The sequence below is a fragment of the Apus apus genome, chromosome 2 (assembly GCF_020740795.1).
Source record: "Apus apus isolate bApuApu2 chromosome 2, bApuApu2.pri.cur, whole genome shotgun sequence".
Taxonomy (NCBI): Eukaryota; Metazoa; Chordata; class Aves; order Apodiformes; family Apodidae; genus Apus; species Apus apus.
In genome coordinates, this window is record NC_067283.1 from 25,902,300 (window position 1) to 25,916,089 (window position 13,790).

Here is a 13,790-nt window from a genome sequence, read left to right on the forward strand (position 1 = left end):
GAAACAGTCTCTTTTAAATTACTGTAATTAAAAATGTGGTTTTTTAAAAGTCATTTAAAATAAATCCTAGAAAGAAGAAAAGGCAAAGAAAGAAGCCCAGCTGGTCAAATACTGGTAAGAGTAGCTGTTTCACTATAGTGACTAGTAACCCCTACCACCTTGCCAAGCAAGGCCTGACCTAAAGCCCAGTGGAGATGAGACCAGAATGATTTCCACAAGCTTTACAATGGATACTCATTGATGATTTGACACAACTCTACATTTTTCCATATCTTCATGACCCTAAGTGCACCAACAGGTTCTATAACCTCTTCACAATGTCCCACCTATGACCATGTGTATTAGGGTAGATGTAAAGAGCTGTGGGAGAAAAAGGTAGGAAAAGCATTATCTCACGTCCTTGGCCCTTACTGTTTTGAGCCATTCTGCAGGGACGCCTGCACCTGCCTGTGCACTTTGGTGACCTGTCTCACCCTTGCAGACATGTCTGGTGTTCATTTGACTGTCAGCTGATCCCAGTCATCACCACCAGATCTGCTCTGCTGTCCTTGCCCATGCAGTGTGGGACTGCACCCCTTGCTGCTTCTGACCACAGAAAAAGTATAATAAACTTATGCAAAAGCCCATGTGTACAGAGACATGCATGTATTAATGTTCAGAATGTTCAAGTAATAATATTTTGCATTATCTTGTTCTACTGGCATTCTTCAGGCTTATCCAAGGTTTGGGTTGGCTTATTTGGTCTGGATTTTGGGGTTTTTTTTGTTTGGTTTTATTTATTTGCTGTTGTGAATTTCAAATACACAGCAACTTGAAGAGTTTATTTCCATCCCTCTACAGCCTGGCACTAGGATTATAATGATAACTTTTTATTTGGGAAACATACATTCACATCACATCTCATCAGGTAAGGTGTGGAATGATGAGTAGTCCAAGTACTTGGCTTGGTTGTCCATTTATCCCTATGCACCTAGATGAGGTGCTGCACTCTGGAAGAAAAAAGTGCTACAATCACCTCTTGATGTCTCTGCTGCTTTGTCAAGGAAAAGGGTTACAATCATACAATCATAGAATGGTTTGAGTTGGAAGAGACCTTAGAGACCATCAAGTTCCAATCTCCCTGCTATAAGCAGGGACACCTCAACACTAGACCACAATGCACAAAGCATCATCTAACCTGGCCTTAAACACCTCCTGGGAGGAGCCTTCCACAACCTTCCTAGGCAACCTATTCTAGTGCCTTATTACCCTCATGCTGAAGAATTTCTTCCTTATATCTAACCTAAATCTACACTCTTTCAGTTCAAAACTGTTACCCCTTGTCCTATCACTGCCCACTCTGGTGAAAAGTCCCTCCCCAGCTTTCCTGTAGCCCCTTCAGGTACTGGAAGGCTGCTATAAGGTCTCCCCGGAGCCTTCTCTTCTCCAGGCTGAACAGCCCCAACTCTTTCAGCCTGTATTCACAGCAGAGGTGCTCCAGCCCTTTGATCATCTTTGTGCCCCTTCTCTGGACCCTCTCCAACAGCTGCATGTCTTTCCTGTGATGATGGCTCCAGAGCTCTACACAGTATTCCAGCTGGGGTCTCACCAGAGCAGAGTAGAGCAGAAGGGCAGAATCACCTCCCCGGTCCTGCTGGCCACACTACTTTTGATGCAGCCCAGGATGCAGTTGCTCTCTGGGCTCCAGCACACACTGGTGGCTCACGTCGAGCTTCTCATCAACTACTACCCCCAAGTCCTTCTCCTCAGGACTGCTCTCCAGCCATTCTTCCCCCAGCCCGTATTTGTGCCTGGGATTGTGCCGACTCAGGTGCACGACCCTGTACTTGGCCTTGTTGAACTTCATGAGGTTGGCACTGGCCCACCTCTCCAGCCTCTCAAGGTCCCTCTGGATGGCACCCCTTCCCTCTAGGGTGTCAACCATGCCACAGAGCTTGGTATCATCAGCAAACTTACTGAGGATACACTCAGTCTCACTGTCCATGTCTCCAACAACGATGTTGAACAGCACTGGTCCCAATATTGACCCCTGAGGAACACCACTCATCACCTGCCTCCATTTGGACACTGAAGCATTGACCACAACTCTCTGGGCATGGTCATCCAGCCAATTACTTATCCACTGAGTGGTCCATCTGCCAAATCCATGTCTTGTCAGTTTGGAGACCAGGATATCACATGTCAAATGCCTTGCACAAATCCATGCAGATGACATCAATTGCTCTTCCATTATCCACCATCTCTGTAGCCTTGTCATAGAAGGCCACCAAATTGGACAGGCATGATTTGCTCTGAGCGAAGCCATGTTCGCTGCCATCAGTCACCTCCTTATTTTCCACGTGTCTTAGCAGATTTTCCAGGAGGATCTGTTTCATGATCTTGCCAGGCACAGAGGTGAGATTGACTGGCCTGTAGTTCCCTGGGTCTTCCTTTCTCCCCTTTTTAAAAATAGGGGCTATGTTACCTTTTTTCCAATGAGCAGGAACCTCACCAGACCCCCATGACCTCTCAAATATGAGGAGCAAAGGAGATTATAGCGACCATGCTGTAAACTAACACATTAATTACTTGATTACTAAGGATTGCAATGGAAAGGTATTCATACCTTGAACTTCCCTCAACAAAGCAGTAGAGCAGAAAGGGCTGTCACAGCACCTTCTCTAGGTTAGAAGCCCTGAAGTAATGCACTAATGCTGTATGTTCACTGCCTCTTAATTCCTTGCAAAACATGGACCGCAACCTATTCTGCAGTTCTAAATACAAAAATAAGAAAGGTTCATTCCTTCTTAAAGTATTACTAGGAAGGTATCTGGTAGAACACTCAAACTGAAGATTACACAGAGCACATAATTTGAAGATAACAGGATTGTATTACATGACTCAAGAAGCCAGGGGAGGGTCTGATTTGAAAAAAGATAGCAGCTCAGGTCAGTGCAATTTATCTGCACTCCATCATGTGGTAGTGCCAGTATTTTAAAACAGGTTCACTCAAAAGAGTGCAAAACCCTCCATTAGTGCACCCGATACATTTAAACTAAGATCAGTTTCACATGCACCTGAAAAATGTGGCTGCACATATACACCTGCACATAAACACCTAAAACCACCTCAAGTCACTTCTTTTGATAATTGTGTGTGCTCATGCGTAAGTGGCAGCTTATTTTTTAATAGGACTAGTTACTCCAAAATCAGAGAAAAGCCCCAAAGACAACATTAAATTCAAATAATAAAAATGGTAATTTTATTCAATTTAGCAATGTTGAACTAGTCCAGCTGTGGACTAGTGCTGAATTGCAATGGACAACTAGGGGGTCCTGCTGCTTAACATAAGCCAGTGTTGCTTTGTGTAACCAAAGCTGTCATATCAAATTCAATGCCCCCGCTTCCATGTGAGTAACCAAAATAATCATCTGGACTCATTTCAGTTATCCCCTATCATGGAGATGTTAAAAATACAGCACTTTCAGAACTGAGATTGACTCAACACCTTCCTTTACACTGGCAGGGGCTGACTTCACTGTAGTTGTCCAGGAATACACTACTTACTTCAGAATTCACATGATTGTTTCTTACAGTAGTTTAATATACCAACCAAAACAATAAAAAGCAAATGCCTGGCTCAAAGAAATTATGCAAAACTTTAAATTTTACTCTCCAATACAGACTTGAAAGATCTATTTCTTTAACAGCTATTTTGCTTAGATAGATGGTATACAAAAAAAAATCACTTTCTTGCAAAGCATTAACATACATTTTCCTCCACTTAAATACTTCAATTTTGAATGCATCACAAAATGTACTCCCACAACAGTACTGTATTAGTATAAAACTATTTTAGTTCAATTAAAATGTCTAACTATCTATCCCCAAACCTAAACTGTAATTTTCACTTTGAGCACTTCCAAGATATTATCAGTTTTGTTTTCTTTTATCAGCTTATCAAATCAGGTCCTGCATTTCAAATGTTGGAAAAAATAGTCACTAACTACTAGGTAACAGCAGATTTTTCAATTTAGAAAACTAAATTACAGAGACTGCAAAAGTATGTGTATTTTGCTACTTGAAATTCCATATTAAAATTTGTAATAACAAACCACTTCCCTAGCTCTCAGGGCCTGCCGAAGTTTTTACCTTCTAATCTGTAATTCCAAGGCAAAAAGAGATGGGGGGAAAAAAAATAAAAATCAAGCTTAAATTGCTTAACCTGCTGCTGCCATAGTTTAAATATCTTTTTGGTGTGGTAGCTTCTGGTTTCTACTCATATGCTGCCAAGTAATCCTGTTGAGCTTTTTTTTTTTCCCAACAGAATATACAGCTGTATGAAAGATGGGAAATCTTCAGCTTAAATTTAACCAAAGAGTGACCTCATACAATTGAAATTTACTCTCAAATTGGCTTTTTCCCACCTATTTCACACCTATTTTTTTAAAGTAGCATGAAGTAGCAGAACGCAAAATATTTTAGCCATCTGAGCATGTAGCATTCTTGAATTATCCCACCAACTAGAAGTGCTCTCTGTTACCTCTATCTTTTAAAATTGGAGCCATTATAGTAAATTGTGCAAATCTACAGTTAGCCTTTCATAAAAAGTGGAATTTTGACCCACTGAACTGGAACAGCTTCTGAGTAGTTCTTCTGATCTCTGACAGGATACCATACCATACACACATGCCAATCTGACATTGGTTCCTCATTCAGTTCCTTAGAAAATACCACTCATAAGACATTAAAAAAATTCCAAAAATCAGGGTGCATCTTTTTGCAATACATACTGATCATTTAAAGAAGTGCCATAAAGCTCCACATACATAAAAAAACGGGTGCCTTCACAATGGCTTTTCATCTCCAGTTAACATATTAATATCTGGAGCCCATCAATGGAAAGCAAAAGCTTTCAATGGCTGTTGGGCTGCCCTCATAAAGTGAATAGCAGATCTCCAGACAGAAAAGAGATTGTATTGCCACAGCCCCAGTTGAGCACTAGCGCCCTCAGAGGCAGTCACAGGCTAAAAACTAGTCTTAAAACTATGATCACTTCCTCGTGATTTATCCATACACTGTCCAGTTCAGTTTCGCACTAGTTTTTGATAGGTGATTGCTTCTGCTACCTCTGCTAAACTGGCTCTTTCCAAAAGCACCATCACTCTCAGCCGCTACGACTCTGGACGTTTGTCTGCTTCTTCTGTCCTCCTTGGATGTTAGGGGAAATAATATGTATTTATACATGAAATATTACATAATTGGCTTACAGAAAAGGTTTTCAACATTTTTCCAATATGCAACCCTTTAAAAGTATTTTTACTTGAGCTGTGGATATCCATAATTTCAATTTACTGGCAAGAGTCTTACATATCTTTATTACCTTTCCTGGCCTCCTTTAGAAGTAAGCAACAAACTGCCAGGGCCCAAAGACCACAGGTTTGGAAAGCACTAAGCCTCCTTGAGGGCATTAAACTAAATTTACCACTTTTGCCCTGAAGAAGAAAAATATATAAAAAAAACCAGATACCCGATCACTTCCACCAAGGTAAACAGCATAACCTGGCTAACTAAAATAAAATAATACTTCTATTTTCTCCATATAAAGGTAGTCAGGGGTTGATGCACATGGCATGCATGGAGAGGCTGATGGTATGGAGTTTTCTCAGCCTGGAGAAGGGTGGGATACAGGAGGATCTCATTGCTGTCTACAGCTACCCAGCAGAGGGTGGAAGGAAGACAGAAATGCACAATGCAAGGAAAAGAGGCAATGGATGCAAGGTGGGACATAGACAATCCCAACTGGCATGAGGAAATTATTTTTCACTGTAACAGTGGTTGAACACTTGAAGCTCATTGCTCAGGGAGCCTTCAGAGTCTCCATCCCCAGAAATATTTAAAAACTTTACCAGATGGCTAGTTCAAAGACAGTTCCTTTCAACCTGAACTGTTTGAAAATTCTATGATAATTCCTTGGGTTTTGGTAATTAACAAGAGATATGCTCAGTGTTCACCCTGATGTTTGCCAGTAGGCAACTTTGATTTAAAAAGAAAAAAAAAAGACAAAACAAAACCAGCAACAAAGACAAACCAAAACACCAAAATTCACTTCTGGATTATTCAGAAAACTCAAATGTGAAAAAGGATGGAGCTTCTTCTAGTATTTAGAACTACTGGTTTACTTAGTGCCTAAGCAGTCTTTGTTTTATTTAAGATGCCTTGATGAAAATCTGCTTGGTTACATAACGTTTGAGTTAAAAGAAAAAAACAAAACAAACAAAAAAAACCCCACACTTGCCAAGTTGACATATGTCTAGAAAAGAAATTCGCTGAAAATAGTATTAAAAAAATTTAATAAGATTTCAAAAATTGCCTTGAAGAAAATAAATATACTACCAAGTCTACTTTACATCCTCTCTCCATTAAATCCAGCCATTATTTGTGCAAAATCCAGTACAAACAACAAAAAATGTCAGAATCGAAGCAAATTTGCATTTGAAATGTTGCCATTGCGATCACCATTTCTAGGCAGCTGCCATTTATAAACCAGCAAATGTTTCAGTGAGTAGGTGTAAGATAACACATCACTAGCTACACTCGGTTCTAACCAATTTGAACTACTAATGGAAATTTCACTGAGAAATACTGAATATTGGAATTTATCAAGTGATCTGTGCTGGTTTGGTTTGGTGGGCTTTTTGGTAGCAGGGGAGGGGCCCTAGGGGTGGCTCGTGTAAGAAGCTACTAAAAGCTCCCCCCAGCTAAGGTGGCCAAGGCTAAGCCCTAAGAGAGACAACAGATGCACCTCCACAATTAATATATGAAAGAACTGATATAAGACCTGAGCAGAAAGAGCAACTAGAGAGGTGACAGCAGTGCCACAGTGGAGATCCCGAGGTTGGCGAGGAAGAAGGGGGAATGAGGTGCCTGAGCAGAAGTTCCTCTACAGCCTCACGGTGAGATAGCAGGCTGTCCCACTGCATTCATGGAAAAGAAACACGGTGGAGCATCCTCTGATTGCAACTCAAGGAAGGACTCTCTCCCATGGGAGAGACCTCATGGGGAACAAGGGAAGACTGGGAGGAATCTTTCTCCCTGAGGAGGAAGGAGTGGCAAGAACAACCAGCCTGTGAACTGACTCTAAACCCCATCCCCTGTCCTCTTGTGCCACTTGGGGGAAGTAAGGAGAGAAACCGGGAACAAAGTAATTCGAGTCCAGGAAGAAGGGAAGGGTGGGGGCAACATATGTAAGCCCCATTCTTTGTGTTGTTTGTGTCCTGTGTGCATTAGATTAGTGGTAAATTAAATTATTATTTTTCCCCAAGTTGAGTCTGTTTTGCCCAAGACTAACTGGTGAAGGACCCTCCTTGTCCTTGTCTTGACCCCCAAACTTCTAGTTGGTTTTTGTCCTCCACATCCTAGCATGTGTGTGAGGGGGGCAGTTGAGTGAGCAGCCACGTGGCTGGTTCTTTGTTGTCCTGTTAGGCCCAAACTGCAACATGATCAAAGCTTATAACTTCAACAATTTATTTTGTAGTTCAGATTTAGGTTTTCACTGCCTTACATGGTACTGAGTGTACTAGGCTGGGCATCACTGAGCAAGCTGTTGTGCGAGAAAAGAAAGAATTACAGATCCCATAAGCATCACCCACTCACACAGGGCAAGTCATCAAATAAATAATCTGTAGCAAAAGCAAGAACTAGATCACACAGTCTGAATCTAATCCTTTGGTCAGGAAAACAATAGTCAGACTCCTGTGATAAGTCTTTGCTACTGAAAAAGTATCAGAGCATTATCACAAGAGGAAAAACTCTGAAGCTCCTCACAATAGCTGTATAGCTATTTAAACCTTTATTAAGAGCTGTGTGCTTTTAGGAAGTTTACTAACAGCATTCAGGCAACAAATGTATCATTTAAGAAAATAGGAGTGCTTAGTAAAATGTAGTCTTAATGTGTTTATCTAAATAAGAACTGTACTGTCATTTTGGTCTTCATGATCTAAAGGCCTTTTCCAACCAAAACGAGTCTATGATTCTGTAATTAATAACAGAATCAGAGACCCACAATAGATGATGTCCACATGTAAATAAAGTTTTGTTTTGAGACAAAAGCGAAATACATTGCTTGATTCTGCAGCTGTTATGCTAAACAAGCAAAAACTTGGGGTTTGAGTACCCCATTCCCTTGGCATTTTTGCTGGGTTTGGGACATTCTTGTTTTCCTTCTCCATCTTTTTTTAATTAAAGGAATGATTTGTTTTACTGCACGCTCATATTTCTCAAAACAGATCAGCACAGCATCCATTTTGAAACAGCTTCAGGTTGAATCAGAGGACCTCTAAAAAAAACCAAAACCAAACAATGCCAAAACCAGAAAAACACACACTATGCCACAGCTACATTTAATTAAGCATAAGAGCAAAAATTTCTCTCTGGTGGGAACTTCTACTTTAAAACAAATCAGAACTAAAATCTTCAAAGCCAGGTTCAATGTCGGTTGGCAGCAGAGACTTGGGCAATCTCATCTTTTTTTCTGCCTTTCCTTTCTCTGAGAGAAAAACCAAGATGGACATTTATTTTGCCCTTCTCTAGGGTGGTATAAGAAAAGGAAAGTTCCAGCCCTTTGATATCACCACTGTGTACTTCACAGCACAGAACTTTTAAGTCCCATAACTTCATTTATTCACCTGAAATTAGAGATTGAGGTTAAGATGACTTAGTTTTTAAACACTGACATTTTTACCCAACCATCTCGCCTTTGCTTTAATGCCATCTAGTAAAGAATTTCAAAGGGCTCTGCTTCTTTAATGAGGTATTAAAATACAGTCATACAACAAAAAAGCAACTCTACTAAGTCTCTTAAACCCCTGGACTTACATTATCAGCTTTTATGTGCCTGTCAACACTCAACAGTAAGAAGCAATGGTTTGCTCTTTGCCTCAAATTTAAAAGCCAGCTAAACTTCCTCCCACTTTCCTGCTGAGAGGTTTAACTCCTTGCAAACTGTCAAAGCTTTGACACTTCAGCAGCAGATAAATCTACACCATGATGCAACAGCCAGGTTTGGTCTCAGGCAGCCACTGCCCACTAATTTATTAGCAGTCATTTCATTCTCCCCAAAAAGCAATAACCTAGAAATACTTCCCACACCCCCACCCCATACACACACTGCTTGTGGATCAGGTCTTTTAAATAGATGCTATCTCTGTCAAAGAACCAGGTACAGTTAACCTCTAACTTGAAAGAAATGAAACATTTTAAATTGTGGAGATGCCAACATACGGCTTAAATGCAAAGGCACTTCCAAGCCAGAAACTAAAGAGTGCAGCATTTTTCAAGAAAAGTAAGCATGAAGTATTAAATATTGGAACTTCTTTACCCAGAAAATTTCTCTAAATATCTATGGCCTGGATGTGGCATTCAGTGTAAAAGCTCATTGACACAAAGCCCATCATTCGTTTTGCAAAGATGCCAAGCTAAATGCATCTGTAAAAGAATAAGATTTGGATTATTTGCTTAGTAGAAAATGTGAAGTTCACAACTGGGAAGCTCTGTATTAGTCCTGATATATGCTAAAATATTTATACCACTACCTCACTATACAGAAAAACAATGACAGCACAGATAAGCCACGCTGCTTCTTTACAACAATAAAAAGAGGTACAGACTTATAATGGGATCCTTGAGATACCACACTTAGCAGCAGCATAGTGAAAAATGATCCTTTCCCTTTTCTCCCATTCCTTTCACACTGTAATTCCACTGTATACAAAACCCCTATTTAAGTCTCCTAACCTTGATAAGGACTTGATCCCACTCTCATTCAAGCCAGTGGAAAAAGATCTTATAATTAACCTCAAAGACGGATGACTGAGGCATTGAATGGCAAAGTTACAGGATAGTATTGTAATAATTGATTTGTGGAAAATATTAGGGTTTTGTTTTTTTTTTTCATAATGGGGGGAAAGCTTTTAATTTTTATGAGAGAAAAGAGAAACTAGGTTTGTCTAAAGGTCAACTGCTTCTGCTGAGAATGCACAGTACTGAGACAGCTCTCATATCCTCCCCACTACAGGCGTTTTCTGGGGTGGTAGCCACAAGGTACTTACTATACAGAAGTTACAAATGCACTTACGCTTTCAAAGGGGGAGAAAAAGGAATTTAAAAAAAATCTATCTGAGGTTCTGCCAATGTTGGCATGTCTTCTCTTTCAAATACCTTAAACACAGCCTGGCATAGAAGTTTCTCTCATCACCAGAAGGACTTGAGTGGACTTCAAATGCCAAACAAATCCCTTGACTCACTGTGTCAAATCCTAAGGGAAGTCTTTGCCAGCAGGAAAAATACGGACAAGAATGCCAAGAGTTCAAAAGTTAAGTTGGACTGATTCAGCATTCAGATCAAACGACTACAGTTCTTCCTAGATTATTAACAAGCGCTCCAAGCAACCAGGGGCTCTGATGAAGACAAGACCTGCACATCACAGGCATTCCAGGAACCCTGTTTTTTCAGCACTGGAACAAAACCTCTGCAAAATATGCGTGCCCTCCTGATTCAAAAGCATGCTGCCTCTCGTTGCCTCTCTGTCCATACACACACAAGACTGTTAGGCACAAAATACTTCCTTCATCAAGGTTATGATCAGCAGAACGTTTTCCTGAAATTCTTTCAAATCCACAATAATTTTTAAAAAGCTTTTCTAACATGTAATATTGCACACAAAAAGCACATCTTTCACAATCTCAACAGACAATCAAAATAATGAAAAAACAAAATAGACAGAAGAAGAGACAACAAGTCTTCCCACCAGCTGCAACTTCAAATACAGATTTTTGGAGATGGTAGAAAGAACACAATGATGCTTCATGCAATGGTAATAGGATCTTGTCAGTTCAAATGGAAAGGGAAGGGCTTTTTAAACTGAGCATAAAACATGTGTGGGGAATGCTAGCAGAAGACAAAGGACAAGAACCATACATTTCAGAAAGACAAAGATTCAATGACATCCAACTTCACTTTTACTTAAAACTGTTTAACAACCAATTAATAAAAATAGAGACATATGGTTAACCATGTTCAAATACAGCAGATTAGATAAAGCACATTTATCTAGTGCAGGTACTTAGAGCAACAAATATCCCACAATTTTTGAAGTGCTAGCTCAATGTCTTAAGTTATTCAAAACCACTAATTTCTGAATCCTACTTACAGACACAATGGCCCTTATCATTAGGCAGGTAGCAGATAGTCCTGCAGATACCAGAAGCTGTCTCTATGGTATCTAGAAATAGATCATCCCCATAACCAAGTTTTAAACTGAGTATTTCTCATGTTGTCAGTGCAGACACCACACCTCCAATGCACAGCTGAATTTTCGGGGGTTTGAGGGGTGGGTAATAATGGTTTTATTACCATAAAATCTCACATAAGAAAGTTTTAAGCCTTAAAGGAAGCCAGCTTGAAATATAGCCAATATAAACAAAAAATAATTCAGGGTAATTTCAGACTCAACATTCACCCAAGTCTTCTGGCAACTTTCTTGCGGTTTTACAATCATTTCCTAGAGTCACCTCTCCCTGCTGTTCTGAAGACCTGCACAAGCACGCTGGGGAAGAGAAAAAGAGAAGTGACCAGTTCTCTAGAGAAAATCAGGAAGAAGACCATAACATTGATTACCTATTGTGCCCATGTAATGGATGAAAAAACCTCAGCCTTAAAGTTGCTTGGCACTAGTGTAATTCCACTAGCGATCACTGTGTATCCTATCATAACAGAAGGTGTAACTGAGTTTAGCGTAAGCAGGGATTTTTTAATTCAGAGTGTATGTTCAAGAACAGTCTTACCAAAAGTAACTTCTCCTTTGCCAGTCTTGTCAAACAGCTGAAAGGCTACTATGAACAATGCATCGGGAGCACACAGGACTGATTCAAATGCCACAAACTCTTGAAAGGATATCAACCTAAGGGATGAAGGAAAAAGCAAGAGCTATTAAACCACCTGCTTGCAGAAAACTGAAACACAATATAACATAAATTATACAAGAAATAAGATCACAATCAAAACATGTACAAAATGTTATCAATACGGATTCAAATTTATCCTAACACACACTATCACAAATGCTGTCAGGAGCCCTTCGTATCACTAGATGGAAATTACTTTGTTGAACAACAAGCTATTCCTCTCATCAAGTCACAACAGAACATAAAATAAGCAAAGCACTCACCATGGCTGCTCACCTCAGATTTAATGTATAGCTGAACTGTCCTCTGGGGGAGCCTCCCCTCCCCCCTCTGGCAAGACAGAGCCCATAAATACATGAGTAACTTCCCTCAAGACTCAGTACTTAAGGCTTTTGGAAAGCAAATCCAAGACCTACATGCTGCCACTCACTTCAGAAGGAACCGATCAGAATGTATTATCTGTTTGCTAGCAACTTATTAGTCATCCATTGCAGCCCTCCAGTCCTGCGTGTTGAGTCACAAATTTCAAGCAGTAGTCTGCACGTTCTTCCTCAGCCCAAGAGCAGTTTATTCAAATTCATCATTACAGCCAGGTTCCCAATTCGTGAGCAATAGTAACAGAGCACAGATAAAAGCAGAGGTGCCCTTCCTTAAGTTAGTTAATAAGCAGAAATACATAATTAGACAACTTGGCATTGTTTCCTGCTGTAGACTTGATACAGAAAGGACCTTGAGCAGTTCCAATTTCTCTGAGTCACACCCAGGAGTTCAAATGGAGATCAAACTCCTATTCTCAAAGAGGCAAAGGCCAACCATTATTTTGTTTTGCTACTTCTTTAATGTCTAGGATGTACAGTTTAAAACCATCTTCAAATGTGTAGCTGCAGGGCCTCCTGGCAATCTGGGAAGTTTAAGATTGCACTCTCTGGAGGCTGCTTTGTGTCAGTGTAGTGAGTGTGTAGCTTTAATGGATTTACATGGTAGTGGCTGGAAAACCAAGATTTATTTTATAGAAGAAGCTCAAAATTCAGTGCAACAAATGTCTAGAAACACACGCAAAACCAAACTATTAATTTTAATTTTTTATTAGAAACTAACTGTATCCTTAGGACTTTGACTCAAAATGACACTGCAGCCAGTACAACAAAAACTTCCATTCAGCATGCAGTAACAGTGAAGAACAAAGTGTTTAAATAGGTTGGAAAAGACAGTCATTCCATCAAGTTATGACAATCTAAGACTTTACTGCAATTACCAGTCACTCTATCTTAAGGGAGTTAATTTCAAGTCACACAAAGTGTGCTTGCTGCACTTCAGCAGCCAAACTTCCACAGGGTAACGGAAGCTGATTTCCACGAAGAACATGAAAACATGAAAAGAGGATCAAAAGAGGATATATAAAAAAAAAACATGGCACAGAGAATGCCAAAAAACTGCTCTGCTTTACCTTCCTTGATATATATGCACTAAATAAAAGTAAAAGAAAGCATATGTAGAGTCAGAAATAGTCTAACAAGTAATTAGCTCTGGGAACTTGCCACGACAGGTTATTATGTAGCGTGAGAAATAAATAAAAAGAAACTCCTCAGGTATTCTTAATATTAAACTCACAACTGAGGATGCCAGCCAACATTTAAGCATGCCTTTAGCTTTACTGGCAAAGAAGCCAGTGACTTGCTACACATATGCACGTTAGCACATGGGCAGGCCATTGAGACATTCATGTTAAACTTATCAGGAGCCCTCGGTACACCCCACTGCTGGGCAGAGAACACAGACACTCAGTCTTTAAACAGAAGAAAACTTCCATCTGTTCTACTTAAGAAAAAAAAAATAAATTAAAAGCAA

The 13,790-nt window shown here is 40.0% G+C and overlaps 1 protein-coding gene across 3 annotated transcripts in view; it reads right to left on the reverse strand.

Moving 5' to 3' along the window:
* Window positions 1–13,790, reverse strand: part of SLC25A13 (solute carrier family 25 member 13) — a 100,718-nt gene that overhangs the window by 56,630 nt on the left and 30,298 nt on the right. For all 3 annotated transcript variants that reach the window (XM_051609500.1, XM_051609499.1, XM_051609502.1), the window contains one exon: window positions 11,823–11,938. In XM_051609500.1, coding sequence (XP_051465460.1) covers window positions 11,823–11,938 — 116 coding nt within the window. The remainder of the gene's footprint in view (window positions 1–11,822; window positions 11,939–13,790) is intronic.